Source organism: Anser brachyrhynchus (genome assembly GCF_964034855.1).
Source record: "Anser brachyrhynchus genome assembly, chromosome: 10".
Classification (NCBI taxonomy): domain Eukaryota; kingdom Metazoa; phylum Chordata; class Aves; order Anseriformes; family Anatidae; genus Anser; species Anser brachyrhynchus.
This window is the reverse complement of record NC_137705.1, coordinates 2885278-2907910: the sequence shown is the minus strand read 5'-3', so window position 1 is coordinate 2907910 and position 22633 is coordinate 2885278. Positions and strand designations below refer to the sequence as shown.

Genomic DNA, 22633 nt, shown 5'->3' with positions numbered 1-22633 from the left:
CCATTTTTTTTTTTTTTATTTAATGTAATACATTGGAAAATTTGAGTGTCTTCTTCCACATGGAGCTGGTGCCTTCTCCCACAGTAGACATGCCTTGGTCCAGCCAGCCAAGGTGATTCCTTGACATTTGGCCCAGGGACCAACTTTCCACACGTTTTGTGATGGTCTTTTCCTTCTTAGAAACCATTTAACCAAAAGGAAAGAAAAAGAAGAGAGCTGATTAATTTTCTCAGACTGAATTTTCAGAACAAGTAATAAATCCACACATAGATTGGACAAGTAAGGACCTTTTACATATGAATCAAAACTCTGGCTATTAAGTCATATTACATCCATCCACCATTGCTCTCCCCCCCATCCCCCTGCCCATTAGTATTAAAGAATGGAATAAAACTAATATATATATATATATATTTTTTTTTCCTCTTGGGCAATCCAGACTGCAAGGCAGAGATCTAGCTGGCAGGCAATTAAAAGAACATCAGAGTTTAAAACACTTTCCCTGTGTATCGACAGGTACCATCTATTGTGGCTATGACAGTGTGAGGAGGTGCTACGGCTGCCTAATTCAATTCAGTCACCTCTGAGTAGACAATGTCTTCATAGGAGACCAATATAGAGGAGATGAAGAGGAGGAAAAGAAAAATTAGCTCTGTAAAGTTCAACTAAGGGGGAGAAAATTGATATATTGACATAAAGAGCTGAGCCTGTACAGGTAGTAATCATTATTGCTTTGACCAACGAGAACTGTTTCTTTCTATTGAACTCTGGATCAGGTAGTTGCTCAGCTGATGAAAAATGGAACAAGTGCATGAAACAAGAATTTGTAGCAAGGTAAATAAAACAGGCTTAAGGTAGGCAGCACACCACACTGATATCAAGAGTTTTAAAATGAAGCTGATATTGTTTATTTTATTAAAACATATTTTGAATGTATTTCCCAAAGTGTTCTGACAAAAGTAATAAGTTTTCTCATTAGTGTGAGAACTGGATCAAAAAATAATTAAAGTACATTATGGCGTGTCTTGTAACTGAATCATTATTTAAAAGAAATGAGACTGAGAAAGACATCCACATTTTAGTGAAATGTGAGAAAGCAGAAAAGATTGTGTTAGATTCAGTAAAAAATAAATAAATAAAAAATTATAGCCATAAAAATCACCTATGGGAGACAAGGCATCAACATTTTATACAGATCCCCTAAGCCATAACACAATTTTCTATTGAAAGCATTCTCATTCTCCCCTTTAAAACCAGTGATAAAATTGATTCGAGTCAATTAAAACATGCCAACTTACTGCAAACAGCTTTAGGACAGAACAGACTCATTAAAAATATGACATACTTTTATCATAATTGAAACACTGTGAGAGTCCTGATAATGTTTAATTATCATTTGTGTACATAGAAGTGCACACCTGCTTTTAATTGCTATAAAAAAGGAAACAACACATTTTTTTTCCCTATTCCTGCAGATTAAGACTAATAAAATGGGATGTTAGAAAAAGACAAAATAATACACTAGCTTTGCAATGACGGATTGTAATACAAACTCACTTGTTGGGGTATAAGTGTTTTATAAATAGGTATTTTATTTATTTTGCCAAAGGACAAGATACTAGGTTGGATGAGCTATTTTTCCATACAGTATGTCAATTCACATACCGAGATTTTATTATATGATTGAATATATATGCTCTGGAGTTATCTAGAAGTATTGCATAGATTGGACTATACTTAGGAATAAATCTGATAGGTTATAACAGTTTTGTTTTCTTCTTCTCTTGCAAGATCTTGAAAATTTTGAAATGAAGACAAGAAGTACAGTGTCAGTCAGAGAAGGACAAGGAGTGGTTCTGCTCTGTGGTCCTCCACCGCACTATGGAGGTATGACGAATAGCTAAATTGTGTGCAATCTGAATAAAGATCAGTCTTACAGCTCAACAGAAGAAGCCTATGCACTTCCCCACCTGATTAGCACTAGAATTTATTTGTGAACGAAGCGTACAGGTTTATAACAAATTTAGACGTCATTTTTTTTAAGGGAACATTTGGGTTTGAAGTTCTTAAGGGGCCTTTTTTTATTCTACAGTTACTTGATGTACTAGAACGTGCCATTGCTTTGTGTGTGACAAGCAAAGAAAGTACCAGAGAAAAGAAAGGTCTGTCATGAGTGGCATTAGATTGACATGAAAATTGATATTGTTCTTAAATATTGATCCTCTTCTTCCTGATATCTTAAAGTCATAGAAAAATTTAGTTTGGAAGGGACTTCTGGAGAGGTAAGCTTCTTGAACAAAGGAGGTCTAATTGGTTAAGGTGCCTGAGAGCCTTCAGGTCCCAGTCAAAGCTTCAGATAAAGAAAGAAAAGGGGTTTTCTGGAGAATTGATCTGGGTATGTCTTGCTTCTGTTACCATTACTACTGCTGCTCAACTGTAAGGCTGTTTGAGGCCTATATGTAACATCCTACATGTTTCAGACTTTTTCCATGTAAGACATCCCTAAGCATGGGGCACTGTAGTTATCGCTCCTCCTATACAGCTGTATTAGCGCCTCCAATATCATTTTTTTTTTTGGAGCAACACATGTACACTATGTTGGAACATTGTCATTTTTAAACATTTTTTCCACCTCCTGTAAGCAAGAAGCTCTTGAGAATGATCTTTTGAGATTTCCCACCACCACCACCAACTCTTGCAAGTTCAACGCATTCAGAAATATCTTTTGTGAGTGTTGGGACCCAGATTCAAACTGTTTCTTATCCTTTGAGTTGAGAGAAAGAACTATGGTTTCCTAATAACTAGCTAAAGATGACTGGGAATTTCACACTGGAAAAGCAAACGTACATTAAAGGGGAAAACATCAACAGCATTGTTACCAAATTGTCTTACTCTGGACTGAAAGAATCAGCAGTTCTGAGATGAAGAATGTCCTGTTTTCAGCAGGAGTGACTACACATCCACAATAGCTGCAGTATTCTCTGTGCTAGCACAGTGTTTCCTCAGTTCCTTAAAGAAACAGTTATAAGACAAATTCCCATGAGAAGAAGGTAAATTGTGATCTATAAAGAAGATGCAGTATATCAAAGAGGTAGAGAAACCCATCAATCAATTTAAAGCCCCCAGGTCTTGAACAGAGAGGAAATGTCAGTTCACTTACTGTTTACAGCTGTATGAAAGGGGTATATAATCAAGGAGATAAAGTGAAATCTGGTCCTTAAAGGCAGAAAGAGCTTGAAAGAGTTCCTGAAATGTATCAATGGGACAAAGACAATACATCCATCCTTGAGTCAGTAAGCTATGTGTCTTCCTCTTGCTGACAGGTAAAATTATGGTTTGACAAACAGGAATGAGAAGAAAACATTCAGAACAAATTAATAGTTAACAAGTGAGCTCACTCCAGATTAATTGAACTGACAAAATTATATCTATGAACAAATCCTCTGACACCATGTTTAAGCTGGAGATGCGAGCTGTTGACCAATAGGCATGAAAAATACATTATCTGAAATAAGTCTCTAGAGAGCAGAAACTGAGCTCTTCTGTCATCCATAAACACTGTGTTTGTGATCCAAAATTATATGCCATGGGGATGAAGTACTTCGTATGAACTATGATAAGTTGTATACTATACCAGAATGCTTAGGAAATTTCTATAGAATTGTATAAAGGATTGTATATATATTTTTTTTTTATTGAAACCCTTGCCTCTGACTTAATCTCTACAGGAAAAGGACTATTAACAGTAGCTACAGCTTCTACTGAGTTCATTGGAAGAGTTCTGTAAAACATTTCAAATGCAAGAAGCAGTTATTAAAATTTTGAAATATATACTGTACCAACAAGAAAAGAGCTGCCTTTCCTGTAATACTAACATTAGTAAAATACAAGTTGTATACTATTCTATCAAGGAGGAAAAAAATACCCTTAAGAGTTTCCCACCCAGCCTATCAGATGCAGTCTATAACCAGTGCAGACTTTTCACTGGTATCAACATTTATGTGGAAACTGAGGTTAACTGACTGGGCAGAAAAACACCCAAAGGGCCACGGCAGATGGCTACAGGCCCTGACACCAGCTGCTTGTCTCCCCAGGTCGACAGGCCCAGCCCTAACCATGTACTCCATACAGGAAGCAGGAATGTGTCTCTAATGGTTGGGTCTAAGAGGCTTTTTTCACTCTTCCAAACAAAAGAGAAAAAAAAAAGAAAAAAAAACTCTCTGGGGCAGTAGTTTAGTGCAGTTATTATTACTATAGTGCTGCTGGAACATGAAGCAATAGCCGAAGCCTCTCGCCTTCCTGCTAACCTAGGAAGTTGGATAGTTGTCTCTTCTAGAAACTGGGAGACAGAAAGACAAGGGCCTAAGGAAGCCAAAAGTTTTTATCTTAAGTATTTTCCCATATGACATCCCCAATTTGGAATAGGCAAATGGAATGAGAGCTCAAGAAGTATTTCTACCACCTGTGGTAGCCACAGAGAGGCAGCCCAGCTCTTGTTGCAGAGCCCAATGCAGCCCAAGCTCTCCAGCCACTTCCCACAGATAGACAGAAGTAAAGCTTCCTGCAGGCTTCACAGATATCATTAGACTAGCCAGCTTTTTGTATTACATTGCTAATACTTAAATATCCTGATTGTGAAGAAGCCATTTAAAATTTAAGTGATAGAAGTAAGAAAAGATTAGAAAGGTTACTCTAAAATTTTAGGCCTTAATTGTTAAAGCTTCTAGCTCCACAAGAAAGTCTACTCCATGTTGATATTGCAAAAAATACTTTCTGCAAAGAAAAATCACACCTCATAAAAATTTATTTAATATCTTTTGCATATCAAAGTACAATTACTGTATTAAAAAACCCTGCAATTAGCTAGCTGAAAGCACTCACAAAGCTCCCTCCCACCACCTGACCCAGCCCAGTGCAGCCCCTCTATTTTCTCCCTCAGCCCCTCCTTGCCTATTTATGCACCAGCTGCTCCTCAGCCGCCGCTGTTGTTATTTATGAGGCTCATTAACACACCTTATAAAGTTCAGCATCTGAATTTCCTCTGCTTGTTAGTGAGGCTCTGGAGTGTAAGGGTGGGGAGGTAAGCTGTATTTCTCTCTCTAGGAAATTTCTCTTCTCTAGCTGAGGTTCCTTAGGTCAGCTTTTTTTTTTTTTTTTTAATATATATATGTATACACACATGCTATATACTCAGTATATACAATTGCTTTATTACTTAAAAGAAAAAGGTGCTTTGTATAGAGTTAGGAAGTAGAGAACAGCATCTAGGAGGAGGAACGAAGTCTGGAGAAGATCTCATTGCTGTAGCTGTGCATGAGCTTGACCTGACTGTGATTAAGGTACTGGTGCCTAAATAGTAATGCTTGACACAGGACTGTGGGGTAGGCTGTTATTCATTTATTTTGTTAGAAGTGAAGTCTGATATAATGCCTGTTTCCTTCAAGTTGGCTCCCCGCAGAGCTCTAAGAAAGTTGCTAATCTTGTTAGGAGCAGCAGGATCACTCATATATTTGCATTTACTTGTGCATAAGAGCTGCCAGGGCTTGAAGCGGGGATGCTGACTCTGTAGGCTTTTTTGTATTGCTGTTACTACAGTGGGGCTGAAATAAAAAGAAACAAATCAGCTCTGAAAGAAGTCAGAACTCTATAGCCATGCTCAGTGGGGGAATATACCAAGTCCTCAGCCAGCAGAAGGGCATAGGAAACTGGTACAGGGAGAGGATAGGAGGGGACAAGCAGGGCTACATGATGTGAAAGAGTCTTTGACTCCTTCATGTTGCTTCTGCATTTTATATTAAACAGTCATCTGATAACATGCATAATTTGAAAGCAGTAGTTTGAAGCATATTTCCCTTCACGAAGCTGAGTGCCTTGGTCATTAGTTTAGAGTCCTTTTCTGCTCCTCTTTCTCCATGCTCCTGTGAATCTTTAATCCTTCCCTGCCAGATCATGCAGGAGGGGGAGTGTCTCCTTCTTGAGACCAGTCTGAATGAGCTCTTCTCCTGCAGAACCAGCAATATTGACTTGAATTTGCTTGGGCTGAGAAAAGCACTGAAATGTTGTATTCCCTAGCCTAGTATGTAAGCTGTGATTATCAGCTGCTGTTCTTTCCCAGCTGTGCTCTGAGAAAGGGCTCACAGCTGCCAGGTGTGGGCAATGCTCTTCTTCTGCCTGCTGGAGCCCAGGACTTGCCCAGTGCTTGACTGGAAGCTGAGGTGCGGTTAACAGCTTGGGCCCCCTGAGATGTGGAGGGAGATGGACACCACACAGTCACATGTTTTGCACTGAAAAAAAAAAAAAATAATAATAAAAAAAGCTAGGATAACAGCACTAATAAAAAAAAAGGGGGCAAAACACCACAAACCTATGCTCTGTCATATGCATAATGAAGTCTATGTTGCTGTAATTATCCTTTCACTGACATGTAGGCCCTTTGAAGTAAAGGCAGTGCTGTGCACTCCAAGGCATCTTCTTCCACAGTCAATAATAGCACTGGGATCACTGTCTAGAGAGAGTAAACACTTTCCGGCGTTCAGAGCTTAAATATGTTAATTTGGGCTGAGACCAATCAGCTATACATGTGAAAAGGAGCTACAGCATGATATTTATTAGGCAGTAGCTAGACAGAATTAAAAAAATTAATTACCTGAAGGTGATTAATGTTTTCTAAGCTCATCTCTGAGGCTAACATAGGTGTTAAATTAAAAAATTGAAGGTAGAAACTATAACAATAATACTTAATTCTCCTTCATTACAGTTTTATGAACAAAAATCTTGAAATTTTACAGTGCTATGAACATTACATTCTGCCATTATCTGTAGGCCCAGGAAATGGGGGTTCTTTGGGTATAATGCTGTCATAAGGTTAGCGGAATTTTTTGTAACCTAAGGGTGTCATACTCTGTTCTCTTTCTGCCTTTGGAACAAGTTAAAGAAAGGGGGAGAGGGAGAATTCTACTTATTTGGCCCTTACTTAAAGTACTACTGAGCAGGGACTGACTTTAAATTGCTCCAACATGTCTGTCATTGCACACAGCAGCACCTGTGATCAGGGAACCTTTACACTAATTTTGGCACAAATAAGTCCTAGATGAGGCATAACAAGGAGTAACAATGTTTGCCAAGTGTCTTTTGCATAATCTAACCTAAGCTTTGGAGTATGTGTATTCGTTTCAGGGTAGCAAAAGCCATTTTCTAAGACACTTGTATCAAGGATGAATGATGCCATAAGAGCTCATTTTCATTCCTTTCAAGCACAGTGGGGTATAGGTAAATATACTTACATGGCTTTAGCACATGAGGAAAGGACTGGCTAATTGTATGGTCCAGTGAAATGTTTTCTGCTTCATTTGTGAAGGGGGAAAAAATAAACCTCACATATTGCAGAAGAAACTAATCTTAAGCAAGAGCCTCTAGAAGGCCTTCCTTCCCCAACCTATTTTTTCCCTTCTACACATCTACATACCCTACCTTTCTGAAACTTCACAGGTTAACTATAGTGAAAAGAACAATTGGACTAATTGGTCTCTTATAGAAAAACTTGTATTCCCTTACTTCAGGCGTGTTGATTCATTTTCAACATCATATAAGAAGCAGTTACCCCAGAGGAAAAGTTGCAGACATACAGGGCAATGCACAAAGAAAAAATGAAATGGAAAAAGAAAAACAAATCATTGGTGCTGATAATGGCTAAGATTTTTGCAAGACTTTTGCTGAGGCCTTTTCATAGTGGCCTCTAAAATTCAACGGTTCTGGGACTGATGAGGACATTGGAGTGTGAACTCAACAGTACTGTTTTTCAAAAATCCTGTGGCTAAATGGAAAGCAAAGTAAGCTTAAAGGTAACATTTTGTTCTTCACTGAAATAGCTGGTGGCAGTAATTTTCAAGTTCATTTTAGCTAGACTTCATTAGCAGGCAACTATCTCCTTTTAAAAATTTCTCTTCTATGCCTCTGCTACCTTCTGTTCAGTGTTACTTTCACCAGACTCTTCCCAGCTGCTGATTTACTTATGCAAATGAATGTGACCCCACAAGTGATGGCATGGGCCTTGTACTCCTTTTTTTTGCTCATTTAGTAGGTCTGCTACAAACCTGATTTATTCGACTTCAAACTGAGCTGGAATCATGAGACAAGGACTGGCTCTCTTTCACCCATTAATTCATAGACCAACCTCATGAAGAAGCTCTATCTAGCATAAAGCTGGCTTCAGTGGATTTTATTAGGGTTCATATAACTTATCCTACATGGAAAATTTAGCTGTACCACCAGGTCCTATGGCAGGAATCTAGATTTGGATTGCATAGCATAGGATGATTTAGAAGTCTTTCATGGCGCCCTGTTGCAGTGGGTCAGTGCTTTCCTCAGCCCTCTAAGTGCCAGCACCAGAACAGGACTTTGGGAAGGGAACTGTCAAATTCATTTTTACTCTTTTCCCCCACTTGTTAGTTACCTTCAGTTTTGAATTACTTGGGCTACCCTGTCATGAAAGTCCGATGGGTGTCCAGCTATCAGTGGTTCAATCACTCAGAGCGGTTTTGTTGCATGGAAGAGTTTCCAGTATATAATGCAATATGCGTCTGGAAGACCTGTCAGGATATAGCTACATCACTTGTCTCTACAGGCTGATTCACCCTATGGCAAGCCCCCCTGGTCTCCAGAACTTGATATCTATAAAGAATAGATGCTTATCCAGGTACCTTGGGCATGTGAATGCAAAAACATGGTGCTTTTCTTTCCTGTGCTTAAACACATGTACACACGTGTATTGTATTACACTACTTTAGGAACAACTGTTGCATCTTCTGGGTGTACAGTACATCAAAAAACCTTTGCATTAGGCTGTAGTAAAACAGAGCCTATTACAGGATTTAGCCAAGTATATAGAGTGTCATTGATTGCTCCCTGGAGACATGTCATTTCTAATGAGAGACCTAAAATGTTAGAAGATAACGTAAAACTCCACAAAACTACTGGAGTTTGCAGACTTACTACCATACTGTACCCATGTTGCAACTGAAGGAGGGGAAAGAAATGTAAATAATCTTTTTCAAATGGTATTGTTGATGGGGGAAATGTGTAAAAATGAAGCTGTTGGCAGAGTGCTGTTAGCTTATGAATTATACATTTAATTAAGGGGAGCTAAACTGGTAGATTTTGAAACTTCTGATTTACTGCGCCTTGTTAAGACAGAATTTCAGTCATGCAGCCTGCTGAATGCCGCACCGGGTGCTGGCAGCCACGCGGAGCGGCCAGGGAGTGGGGTACACAGGAAGCCTGGGGTACCCCTGGCAGCACAGCGGGCTTGGCCCTTCTGAGGAGCAGTGTCCTTGGATGGTAAACTCAGAGTTCTGCCCTGTCAGGGTGGGTTAGTCAAGTAAAATAAACTGGCGAGATTATAGAGGTACTTATCAAGGTATGCAGCATGAAACACTACGGAAGAAGGTGGCATAAAAGGGCTAGTTAAGAAGCGCAGAGCAGATGCAAGTGTGGAAAATGAGAAAGCTGGAGAAGAAGGGAACAAATGTGCAATGGGAGCAAATATTAATCTCCAAAATATTTGTCTGCAGCTGAGTTCTTCCCCTCCCCGAGAATCTGATGATAAAGCTCTGTTACCTGTTTCTTTTTTCCATATGCAGAGTGGAGAAAGGAGCCGTAACACTGTGTGATCAGCAGTTGGCTCCTGATGTTCAGAGGGAAAGTGCTATAAATAGAAATTATTTACTAAACCAGCCTTCTCATGGCATTGCAGCACTGCCATTCCTACTTAAAAATAGGCTGAAGCAGGAAAATGGAAAGTAGCAGGGGACAAAAACTTCTGTGACCTTCTGAAGTGGCTTGAAATGAGTTTAAAGCTGAAGCAATGCTTATCTTGCCTGTGCTAATTTGTGCATCCCCTGTGGTCTGTGCTGTAACTGACTCGCTCTTTCAGCTGGCAATATTGCACTTAAATGCTAAAAGGAAGCAAGCAGTGCTGGAAAGGATACATGATGTGTATCTGGTGTTTTCCAGACTTGTCCTATGCGTGGATCTTCAACAATAATCCCTTGTATGTTCGGGAGGATAGTCGGCGCTTTGTTTCCCAAAAAACAGGAAATCTCTACATCACTAAAGTAGAGCCCTCGGACGTGGGCAATTACACCTGCGTTGTGACCAACTCCGATGCAGAGCAAAGTGTGCAGGGGCCACCCACTCCCCTCATTCTCCGCAGCGATGGTAAGCTATCCTGGTATGCAGCACAAGGCTATAACTCATCCAGCTCCAGTTAGCTGTAACTGCCGCCTGTATTGAGGTTTAAATATGGTAAAGCTTTCTGAATTTATAATCTAGGTTTAGCTCAGATATCAAATCTAGAAAGCTGTTGAAAGTGAGTTGTTAAGGTGAGAAACTCACCTGCACACACACACATACCTTTAGCAATGCTTCGAATTAAATGCTCACATTGAGAAGCACGTACTTCTACCTGGGAAAGCATTACACAAAGTTGGTTTTATAAGTTTGCTCACCTCAATTTCAATATACTTGCACTGTTTGCAAAGCATCAGTGACAAATAGTAAGAAAAGCCTGTTCAGCGTTATGTTTGTAATACTCAATAATGCACAGTAGTTTTATAAACAAAACTTTTGGCAAGAGACCGCTGTTTTATTCCGTCAGGTCACCTGCAACAAAGTATAATTTCCAAAGCTCAAAAGTTAATTATTTTGTACAAACAGATCATAAATGCTTCAGATCTCTTCTGCGTGTTTTCTTCCTTATCATACTTCTTTATTCTTTTTCTCACTTGTTAGTCTTAATCTTCTCCTGTTCACTCCGGTAGCCCCTGGATTGGGTACTAAACATGCAGTCTCCAGGGAACTGGAAAATAGCACATGGAATATTAGCTGGGTCCCTGTTAACGTAAAATAGGAATCATTCATTTTCTGTGTGGGATCTGGGCTAGGACACAGAGGGAGAATCTGATTTGTATTCGTCATTCTTGTTTCAATGAGTTGTACTAAGAGGTTCATGTACACTTCAGAATTTCAGCTAAAAAAAATATATTTTTAAAGCAATCCCATACCTGTTGCAAGATCAAATGTCCTAAGCTGATACTGGATAATCTGTGGTGTATCAGATGTTTGAGATTTTTGAATGTGATCATTACATCCAATTACATCAGCTTTACTCAAGCCTGGAGTTTCCACTTGGCTGTGTTAAGGAGCTTTGTGTTCTGTAATTATTTTGGACACAGAGAACCCAGATTTTTCTCTTGCACTCAGAACTACCTTGTGTCCTGACAACTGACCACTTAGTGACCAATGTCATAGGCACTGGCTATTAACAGCTAACAAGAGGTCTGAACCCTAAATCCTCACTGAAATGTTAATGCACAAATACCAAATTTGCACATTCAGAACTTGTATAAAGTTATGTGCTTCAATTCTCAAATGCTCAAAGAGCTTACACATTTCACGTAAGCTTTCAGCATAAGGTTGGATACCACCCAGAAACCCTAAGGCTACTCCATAGACATCATGTTGATTTCCATGGGTGGAACATAAGGCTCTAACAGTATTAATGACATCCTTTCTTTTACACTGAAATTCTGTTGTACTAGACAGGTCTGAGGCTCAACTGGAGTGCTAGCTGTTTTGATGTTCAACAGGTGTGATGGGGGAGTATGAACCAAAGATTGAAGTACGTTTTCCAGAAACAACATATGCAGCGAAGGGTTCATCTGTTAAACTGGAATGCTTTGCCCTTGGAAAGTAAGATTCTTGGTTTTTATTAAAATGTGGGTTCTAACACTGTTGTACAGTGAGAAATAACATTTCTTCTAACTGGCAGGTAGAGTGTTTTGGTCAGAATATGAATGTGAAATGTTTTTAAACTTATTTTGGTTTGTTTCTGTGTGATGTGTTCCCAAGGAAATGAGAAGGCAATAGCAGAACTGAAGCTCACTTGGTTGTAGATGGAGGGAGGGGTGAGAAGAATAAAGGCTAAATCCCCTGAGTTTTCTCTGGGGTGAGACCAAGACTGCAGTTCACAGCATTCATTGACCTAGCTGCACATGTACATCAGGTCTGCATCACAACATGAGTATGTTTTTGTGTGGTACCTTAAAGAATGGAATTTCAGGAAATAGGCTGGAATGGGTCTGGAAACTGTCTAGAATGGGTCTAGTGTGGCTCTCAGCACCCTTTTCTCGAAAGAGATGTTGAGGGGCCTTGGGAAGCCCTAACAGTAGTCCTGACTAAAACCTGGTGTATATTGTGCCTGGGCTGCTTACACTGGTGTACTCATCTACAGAAGCAGTAGGGTGCTCAAACAAAAAAGGGATGCTCTATTCAAAGAGCAGGTGGCTAACTGAGTAAGTGTAACTAGCCTATGAAAACTAGTTTTTCCAGTAAGTGTGCGTTTTCCATTGAAAATCTAAAATAACCTTTGGTTGTTGACCTCTATTTAGTTTAAGTTCACTTTGACAATCCTTTTTAAGGCTGTAAGCTTTTAAAGTGTTTAGAGCTTTCCCAGGGGTTAAAAGCCTGACTTGTAGACAGCACAAATTAATCAAATGTTCCTCTGGAACCTATGCTGAGAAGTAAAAAAAAATAAATAAAGTTAAAAAGATGGGAAATGGCCTTTCCGTACAGATGAGATTTGTATATAAACTAATCTCAGGGCTAATTTTTATTTTAGGAGGGAGAATATTTCTACAGTCATATTCAAAGGAATATGATATTTTTTGGCCCCAAACAAGTACCAGACTGGAACAGTCCTGCTAAAGCTGATTTTCCTTTCCAAATACTGTCAAGCTACTTCTCTTTAAATACCTCTTTAATTGTGTGTGAGTCAGTGCAGGCTTTACATCTCAAGTTGTCATTTCATATTTCCATCTGTTGCATGGAAAGCTTTTAACAGAGCTATATTGACTACATAAAAGCATTTCAAAACCAGTAAATATGTACAAAACACTGCCTTCTTAATGAAGGGGTAAAGACAGGTCATGTCAAAGCTTGCCTGATGCATTAACATTTTAAGAACCTTTGGGGGGAAGGAGGAAGGTGGTCTGAAAGGACATGTAGATAATGAAATATCTCAGCAAGCACAGTACATACTATATGTGTAGGTACACAGTACCTACTAATGCTGTGCCTAGAAAATGGAAGGGCTGAGAGGGTTAACACAGCTTTAATATACATTTCTCCATGTGTAGGATGGCAGCTGAAACAAGTGCTGGTATACTTCCCTGGAGTTTTACTAAGTAAATACTAGTGATCCAAGTGCAGAAATCTTTTCCACATTTTTTTATATCATTCTGTTCCTGTGTACATAGTCTAATGTATACATTCTGGAGGGGTGCTGTGTGTAAGTAAAGGCTCTTGAGAGGAGCGGTTAAATTTCTCCTCTCCAGATTCTTTGGATAGGTTAGATGTCTCCTACTGTACAGGACTGTTTCCAGTCTTTTGTCTCTGAACAGAGCCTTGAACCACATTTTAAATCAGTGAGCAAGTATTTTAGAACTGACATTTGTATGTGAATAAACCAAGAGAAACAGATTACAGGTGAAATACTCTTCACTTATTAGGTAAGGCCGGCTTTTTAAAGGTATTTAGGTGATTAGTGGTATTGTTAAATCTGTTTCCTACCTCCAGCTGTTTACAACTGTAGTTAGGCACATATAAGTGCAGCAGTGTGGCCATCTGCACCTTTAGATGCCTAAATTCCACTAAAACTCTAGCCTCTACTATTGTCTGTTTATGTTAAAATCAATTCAGCTCAACATTTGTTGAGCTATACCTCTGATCTGCCACAAGCACTAACGGTTATTATCTCTCTTGGATTTCAGAACTGCTTTCCCATTATCCATAATTTTCTATATTCATACTGTTAGTCCACTGGTTCAGACAATGCTTTCAGCTGCTACTGCTTCTGCACCATGAATAACAGAAATCTTTCACATCTGAGGCAGATTATAGGCAACCTGCTGTGGTTTTGGTCTCCAGAAGTCTTAAATGAAAGTACTTTCATGGTATTTAGAGAAATAGCATCTCTCTTCTATATGGAACAGCAAATCATGCCTCTTGGACGTTGCTCAAAAAATCACTTCCACATTTAAACACATGTACAAGAGGCCAGACTAAGGGCTGAGTTTTAAGACCTTTTTACCTGGGGGAACTCAAAGCCACTTAACTGAGAAGTACCTTCCAGCCAGACTACAGAACGCACAGAGGTGTAGGTACATTCCATGTACCTCCTGTGGAAGCTTTTTGAGAGCTCGAGGTTTACTGGACTCTTGCTATCAAGAAGCATTTATGGTCCCTCCCATTTCAATCTGTTGCAAAGCTCTCTTCATGCATTTTACATGAAAATATCATAACTGATTCATCCAAATTGTCTTCTAGTGTAGTTATAAGCCCTTGCTTTTTTTTTTTTTTTTGAAATAAATGGGGGGAAAATGACATGACAGGGCAAAGAGTCAGTGTTTATCCCTGGGAAGAGGGTTTGAAGGCATGGATCCCACAGTGCTTGGGCCAGCTCTCCTCCAAATCCTGCAAAACAGACCCCAAATAATGGAGAAGCTTTTGAAAAGCAAGTTAGTCCTCACTGTGATGGAAATATGACTGGGCAAAAAGGAGTGTAAGTAGCATGCATCTATATGGTGATCAGCATGGAGAATCCGTGGAAGTTTCTCCCAGTCATTGGGAAGTGCCCAAGGCCAGGCTGGATGGGGCTCCGAGCCACCTGGTCTGGTGGGAGGTGTCCTGTCCATGGCAGGGGTTGGAACTGGATGATCTCGAAGGTCCCTTCCAATCCAAACCATTCTATGGTTCTATGAATTTAGACCAAAAAAATATACAATTTAATTCTTTGAAAAGGGAAAACTGAAAAATGAAATACTAATGTGACTATTTCAAATATGGCAGCCTGTGGCAATTTAATAGAAGAGATGAGACTTTGTGTTCTGCACTAATATTTATTATGTTGGCAGTGTTTAATACTAAGCTAATATTAAGTCATGTTTTGGATCAAGCTATATTAATCATGCAATATATCTAAATTATTGTTTGCTGTGTCTTAGGGGACTGAGTATGATGGAAAGAGTTGCTTACAGATATGTTCAGTTGAGTTACTGTACTTTTCTATCGATTTCTTCCAAAATAACCTTTCTGTTGTGCAAATAGGAATAGTTTCTGAAGTGAAAATAAGTGAAGTAGTTTCCATATCTGATGCACATATTTATTAAGCTGTGCTTGTGTTTTATTTCTAAGATTCTCAGAATCCCTGGAGATGTGATATTGCCAACTGAGGCTGTAAAGGGCACATATAAATAGTATAAACCAGGATTTCTTTTAACCCAGAATATTTTTTTTTCCAGGGGAAGATGTTAATTCTTCCTTCTCTAAATGTATTCAGAGAAGTTTTTCTAGAGTTAAAGTAGGTAATTACACAGCCACGAGAGGGTTCCAAATAACCATCTTTACTGAAGTTACATAAAAGCACCAGGCTTCACTTCTTCATTAGATGGTTACTCTAGTATATTCTTCAAGATTTTATGCAGGAGGCTGTAGAAGTATCAATTACAGAATTCCAAATGATATGTATGAATCAGTTTTTCTGCCTTAAGTGGTTTGCTACTTTCAGCCCACATTTCTGATAGAACAAGTATCTTAGTATTTGTACCTTAAGGGATGAGCAAGCAGCTCTGCAAGATCCTCTTACATGAACGTGAATGGCTTGTGGCCAGAGCAGAATGAAAGGCAATATCAGGTTTCAGAGAATTTTACCTCTCTGGTGTTTCCCAAGTAATATATCAGGATGATTAGGAGTCTGAGTACTTTAATTATTAGGCCCCTTGGTTCCTAATTCTTCCTGGTGTCAGTAGTTGATGCCGACACGATAGCAGTTTTCATACCTCAGCTCTGTGACAGTTGTTTAACTAGGCATAGACTTCATTATTGAAGCTGGGATTTAATTTTATCGTGAGGTGTCCTCAGATGCACAGAGCGAAGAGGTGGCCCAGGTGCGATGCATCAGCTGAGCGTTTGCTGCAAAAGGGTGGGACCTTCATCTCTGTGTGGGGTGTAGTGCTGCAGATGAATTAATTTGATGTTCAGTGTGACAAGACTTGTCACCAACCAAAAAATATTTTCCATCTCCTTTTCTTTCCAAGTTAGTAACTTATGGTTTTGTGATTCTGCTGTCTGTATGGTAGAGTATAAATTAAATTAGTAGCTGAGCTCAGTACTTCTAGGTGCTTTGAAGGTTTCAAATAAACTACAGATTTATGTACAAAGACACTCATATTTATGCACTGTTTTATTTACTCAGGTGAGAGCAAGACTTGTCTGTGAAGTGTAATAAATTTGAAAAGTTTTCTCATTGTTTAGATATTCAAAAACTTCTTAGCCCCAAGCAATTACCTATTCTAATCAGGTTATTTTAGTAACTAGAAAGAAAGACCCACAAGTTTCAGGAGTGCCCCAAATCTGTATGGGAAGATACTAGTCTGTGTAGGAATGTCAGGTGCTGGCCTTCAATAGGATGATTATGCAACATAACTCTGCAGAAGTTCACAAGGCTGTGTTTATTAAACTAAACTTTGCATACATTTACCTACAAGATTACAAATACCTAAAGCATCAATTTGTTCATTTAAAAAATAATAATAATAAATCATTAAAGTAAATTCTATGTTCAGTCTCTTTAAAGCCATTCGTTTTCTTTTACCGTGAAAGGTTTTGTATGGCTTGCTGTGATAGTTGTGTTAAGAGATTTTGTGATAAAAATGTAAACTAACATTGGAATGTTAGTTTCTGCCAACAAACTGCCTTCTGCAAAATGATAATTAAAGATGCTGGAAAGCCCAAGGTGAGAAGGTATCAGCAAAGGCAATGAAGAAGTGCAGACCTTTTAAACTCCCCCATGATGTCAGAGGCCCTGCTGTGGGTGGTGGCATGGGGCTGAGCTCTGGATCCTCCTGCAGCCTGCTCGTTGAACCCGTACCTCGGGCTGGTGAGGAGCTGCTCTCTTGACAAATGAATTCCCTCTTTTGATAAAACGAGGCCACTTGGTGCAAGCATCCTCTGAAGAGCAAAGTGCTGTGAAGTATTTATTGCAAGTATGCATTTAAATACGGTAAAGCCGATAACCCAGACTCAGTTTTGTCATCTTGCCGCAGTTAGCGTCAGAGGCAGTGCATTTCCTTCGCTCCTGTTAGTTAGGATGGGGCAAACAAGAAGGAGAGTTTGCCTTGAAACATCCCCAAGGATATCATTATAAGTATCTGGTGAGGAGAAGGAAAACAGGACAGCAGTTTCAATGCCAGCCTTGGTAAACTTGACAAGTTGACAGAAGGGGCCTTTTTCCGTAGAGCCCTGCCTCTGGCCTTGGTGTCAGTCAGGCTTCCTGCATGCAGAGCCAGTAGTAAGAAATAAACCTAATAGAATACAAAATATTTAGATGAAACATTTTCAGGTAGCAGGGCATAAGTGAATGCATCTAATTGTCTGTCTTCTCCAACGTAACTGTTAGCTTCCTTTAATCTGTTTCTTATTTAAAAAAAAAAAAAAGAGGTGCCTTTAAAGTAAGCAGTCAAATGCTTCTGGCATTCTGGGTGCTGCAGGATTCCATTATACAGTAACTATACACCAATTATTTAATATGCTATAGCATTTTAAAGCCAGCCACACTCTTCCTGCATGTCATCAACGGTCTGTGTCAATCTATCGCAAGCCTGCAGAATACTTCTGGCTGTTTTCCTGACTTGATCACAGCAGCAGTGGGACAGACCTGTTCTGCACAAGAGCTGTGTTCTTTTAAATATCTATAAAGTAATTTGGTTTGGAGACATTTTGCATGAGTAATGTCACGTAAGGTTTGGTGGGAAGGCAGTGCCTATTAGTGGGTGGACCAGTGTATTTGACACAGTTTAGTCCCCCTAAAGTTCCTAGCAGGAAATAATATTAAACAAGTTTGCGTCTCATATAGGTTCTAGTCTCATAGTGAAGGACAAATGGCGGTGGTGATGGCAACTACTATTGACCAAAAAGATTGAGGATTTAAACCACCATATATAGGTCTTGAATCAAAATGGGAAGCAAGAATAAAATCTGTTCTTTCCAGCTCCTCTGCTGGCTAATGCTGTCTGACACATCCCAGTCTCTCAGGTGTGTAAATTGTTCAGCTGTTTTGGAGGGGTCATATGAGAGTCAGAATTTGTGTGTATATCAATATACACACACACATCAGTGCAGAGCTAACTCCAGAGTCTGAAACATATTGCAGATAGTTACAAACCACTTTCACAGGCGGTTCAGTTATGATGGAAAATGAGGTAGCTAGAGAAATTATTATGCTGTGTAAATAGCTGTTAGAGATCCCTTGGTTAAGTCTGTGGCCTCAGGACTGACTTTTTTTCCATTTTAAGGAGCAGAGGAAGGACTGCTGGGGGCTCCCTTGCCCAGCTGAGCTTCTGTGGCAGAGTCTCTCATGTGCACCCGTTCTGTCTATGAGCTTAAATGCACGACAAGGCACACTTTATGGCATTGCTATTCCTTGTACATCAGAGTGGTCCAGCTGTGAATTGCCCTGCACATAGTCTCTTTCTGGTGGCTGTGTGTTTGCAGCTGGTTAACATCAGGCCAGTTGCTCAATCCACATAATTTGCCAAGTGCCTGCGCTTCTGGTCCGTGCCCTTCTGGTTTCGGTTGGTCTCATAATCATCATGGGCACGCAGCCTCAAAATGCGGGAGCTACACCTGAACTGACAGCCGTTATTGTCTCTGCTAAAAAGGAGTAAATGCTTTGTACATCAGCGCTGCAGGCTGGAGACCTTAGGGACCGGCAGGCAAGGGCAATACACGCTTCTGCTTTCCATGATAGTTATCTTTGAAGTTTAGAACCAACTGTTTGCTATTGATGTTACTTCCAATGGGAAAGTGGGCAGCATTTAGTCAAAGCCTCTGTAAGAAGCTGTTCGAAGTGTAACTGCTCGCCTGCTTAGAAAAAGGAGCTTACTGTAGTTTTCAGTAACAGAAAGCAACTGTGAAATCCAAGACTATTAATATTTCAAAGCGTTCTGGTGACATAATAGATCATGAAAGCGAGGCTTGTATGGTTTGCGATATTACCAGAAATCCAAGAAGTATTTATAGCCTTCTTCACACTTGACTATTTTTTATCATATAGAATACATTGATCCAAATATAAATGAAAATGATAGAAAGCTATGAAAACATGAAATAAGAAATATTCTTTTGTCTCTATCTCCTTTCAGCCTCAACATCTCATAATTTCCATTTCCTTGCTCAGCTGTCTTCCTGCCCTTCTCTACCCTGGATCCCATTTTTTATACTTAGATTTATTGTTCTTTTTAGCTCCTTTGAATTCTTGTCCAATGTTTCCTATTTTGAGGTGTGAAAATACCTTTATTGCCAGAGGGAACTTGTTTGCTCTGAAAACCCGTCAATAATTCAGTGCTTCTGTGGTGTTTATTTGGACTTCCAGAGTTGTCCCTTCACTGTAAGTGTTAAAAGGCAGGATTGGACCCTCAGAGTTACTGTGGGCAAAATCCAAATTGGCTTTACGAGCAATCAAAGTTGATTGAGGACTTCACCCCACAGTTGGACTTGTGCCCCTAAATAAGTTAGGTGAGTTATAAAACCTCAGTCTTATGAACCTCTGTATGTCACTCCTAGAAACTGAAATGATTCCTTTTATACAGAATATTTTAAAAAAGAATTTCACGTCATCTTTTCTGCTATAACAATTGCTCTCTTTTTCTCTAATAAAATGTAATTATTTAGTCCAGTCCCTAGTATTAGCTGGAAGAGGTCTGATGGAAAGTCACTGACAAAGAAAATCAAACATGACCAAACTAAAGGAGTTCTTGAAATCCCGGATGTTCAGCAAGAAGATGAAGGTTTTTATGAATGCGTTGCAGGAAACATTCGAGGAAGAAACATTGCAAGAGGTCAATTATTTGTCTATGGTAAGCAGATGGATTAATTTCTTCATTTATTTTTTTCAGAGCTTGATAGTGTTCAGATATATTTTGTATATCAAGTCTATTAGCCCCTTACTGGAAATATGAAATGTAGTTCAGGTTAAGCTGATTAAAAAATGATTGGAGGTCTGCAGTGACCTTCACTGAATTACATCCTCAGCAAATAAAGATATTTTGCATTAAAACTCAGATTGAAAATGTGGGCTGTGCCGTGATGAAGTTGTAAAGGTTAATACAAGGCAGAAAAATCCCTGGTACATTTACATGAAACATTAACGGCAGGCAGCGATTTACTCTCAACAGCTCACAGCAGCATAAAGCTGTGCTGGCCCAGATGCAGATTAGGGAAGGATTCTTGAGATTTTGGTTCATATGTGTAAAAGATTTTCACCTTTTATTCACCTTTTATTCTAGCTGAACCTTGTTGCTCCATAAACAAATGAGGGCAAAACTGGGGAAACTCATCTTCCTGCCTCTCATTCTTTCCTCCTCTCCCAAAATGGGGAATAATACACCCGTGAAACTGTTCTCTCATTTCTCTTCCCTTTCTACATGTTAATTTCCTATGATCCATGTCACACATGATGCTCCATTATAGCCAAGGTGAATTATATGCTGTTTAGTCCCATTCTTAATAACCACAGAAAGTAACGTATTGGACATAAGAGATCTGGAGATCCTTTTGTTGCCTTATAAATCTTTCAAAATAAGGGAAAATAAAATATAGCAGTAAGACGACAAGTACAGAGAGCTAGACTATAAGTCTATAACTAATATCTGTTCAGACCTTGGCAAGTTTTTGTTTCTAAGGAACTCTCTTCTCATGAAATAATACAGGCTTTGCTAAACTACCAGTCTCCTGCAGCCCTGGCTAAGATCAAGATCTATGTCAGGAACAGAGCAGTCTGCTGTTGCTTTGAATGTTTATTTCTTTGCTTTTATGGGGGTTATTCTTGTTTTCATTGCCCACTAATTTTCACAGAATGTCAATCAAGCAGTTCCATTAAAATTAAGTTCAGTAGATTACCTGTGCATGATTGATAACAGCATAAGCAATTACAAAATTATGATCAGTTAATGTGATTTGAAACAATGTGCTTATTTATTGTGCTTTGTAAATTAATTAATAGTTCGTAGTGAAATATATAAAACAGCACTTGTGAAGCGTTTGCACAAGGTTTTATCATATTAGGAATGGGTTGGCATATTGCCTACTTAATTTACTTCCTCTTAATTTCTGTGCTGCTGTGGTTTTGCTTGCTGTGTAGGCAGCTCGTCTCTAGGAAGTAGTTTCTTGGGCACTGGCTGCTGTTTTGTGTGGTATCTAGATCCGTGTCTCAGGCTCAGAGGGCAATGAAGATGACACATAATTGGAATCACTTAAGCATGGGGGATTTATCCCATATACTTTCCTGTTCTTTGAAACAGGTTGTTGGCATTGTAGTAATTTAATGTTGAACCAGCACAGGGTGCTTTGTTTTGGCCACAGTCATGAGCTATCCCCTAGGGTCATGCTGTGGAGGGAGGTTTTTTAGTACCTTGTTCAGCTGTCTCAAAGGGTAACAATTCTCTTCCTAAAATGACATTATTGTCTATAAGAACAGTGTGTTTATACACACTCACACACATGGAGTCTGCAGAGTTGACTTAATAACCCAGCAAAAAGTCTTTCACAGGATTCTCAGACACCAACCACATATCCTAGACAGAGATGAAAGCCAGTACCTTGCTTTCAAGTGGCTTTGGTGTATCCCAAAGCCAAGTGGTTGTTAGTCATTCTGCCTAGGTCTCATTCACCTATATATTGACAACTATTTAAAACGTTGGTCTGCTTCATCCTAGTTCCTGCGCAGCTCCATCCTTCAGCGTTTAGTTGTGTGTTTACAGAACTTGTGTGTGATTTTTTTGCAAATTTTGCTTTTATGCAGCAATGAATTTGTTAATGTGCCACAAATGTTCAGAAGCTGTTCTGAATAACACTAATTCCTTCGTGTAGTACTTGTTGTAAGTTACTTCTTGCTTTCAACATATGCTTGGAAACCCTGGTCTCAGGTGTGTGAGTGAAACAGAGGGGTAGCACTTGGTATCTGTGATTTTGATTAACTACTGACTAATAACTTGAATATTTCTCCTTTTGGTACACAGATCAAAGAACCTGGAGAAGATGACTATCTTTCAGAAAGTAGGGGCCTCATTGCTTTCAGAAAGCATGCCCAGAATTTCAGCCATCTAAAATAACTGCTTCTGCAAATCTTGGCCATAAAACTGAATAATAGTTAACTGAATTTCCTGACCGCTTCCCAAGTTAGTCTTGAAGTTCAGTGCTAAAAGATTTGTTATGTGGAATTCACTTGCAATATATTATGAATGTGTTGGTCAAATGCTAATTAGCTTTTGTCAGTTCATTAATTAATGGTAGTATAACTCCAGCAAAATCATTTCTCCTGCTTAAAATGGCTTGCATATTCTTTTCAGCACTCCCTGAATGGGATAAAAAAATCCAAAATGCCTTTCTGTCTCTCTATGACAGTTTGTTTTGGGAATGTAAGGCAAAAGGAAAACCAAGCCCTTCCTACAGCTGGTTAAAAAATGGCCAGCCTCTCACATCAGAGGTAAGGTTCCTGTCTTGTTAGCTATCTTGTTCATCT

At 39.3% G+C, this 22633-nt stretch overlaps 1 protein-coding gene across 15 annotated transcripts in view; it reads left to right on the top strand.

Annotated features, from left to right (window-relative positions):
• The window catches only part of CNTN6 (contactin 6), a 143702-nt gene that overhangs the window by 78394 nt on the left and 42675 nt on the right, over positions 1-22633 (top strand). For 5 of the 15 annotated variants that reach the window (XM_080605768.1, XM_080605769.1, XM_080605770.1 and 2 more), the window contains 5 exons: positions 1792-1887; positions 10012-10215; positions 11646-11748; positions 19786-19970; positions 22461-22597. In XM_080605768.1, the coding sequence (XP_080461894.1) occupies positions 1792-1887; positions 10012-10215; positions 11646-11748; positions 19786-19970; positions 22461-22597 (725 nt within the window). The other 10 variants (XM_080605775.1, XM_080605774.1, XM_080605772.1 and 7 more) reach the window with 10 other exon arrangements.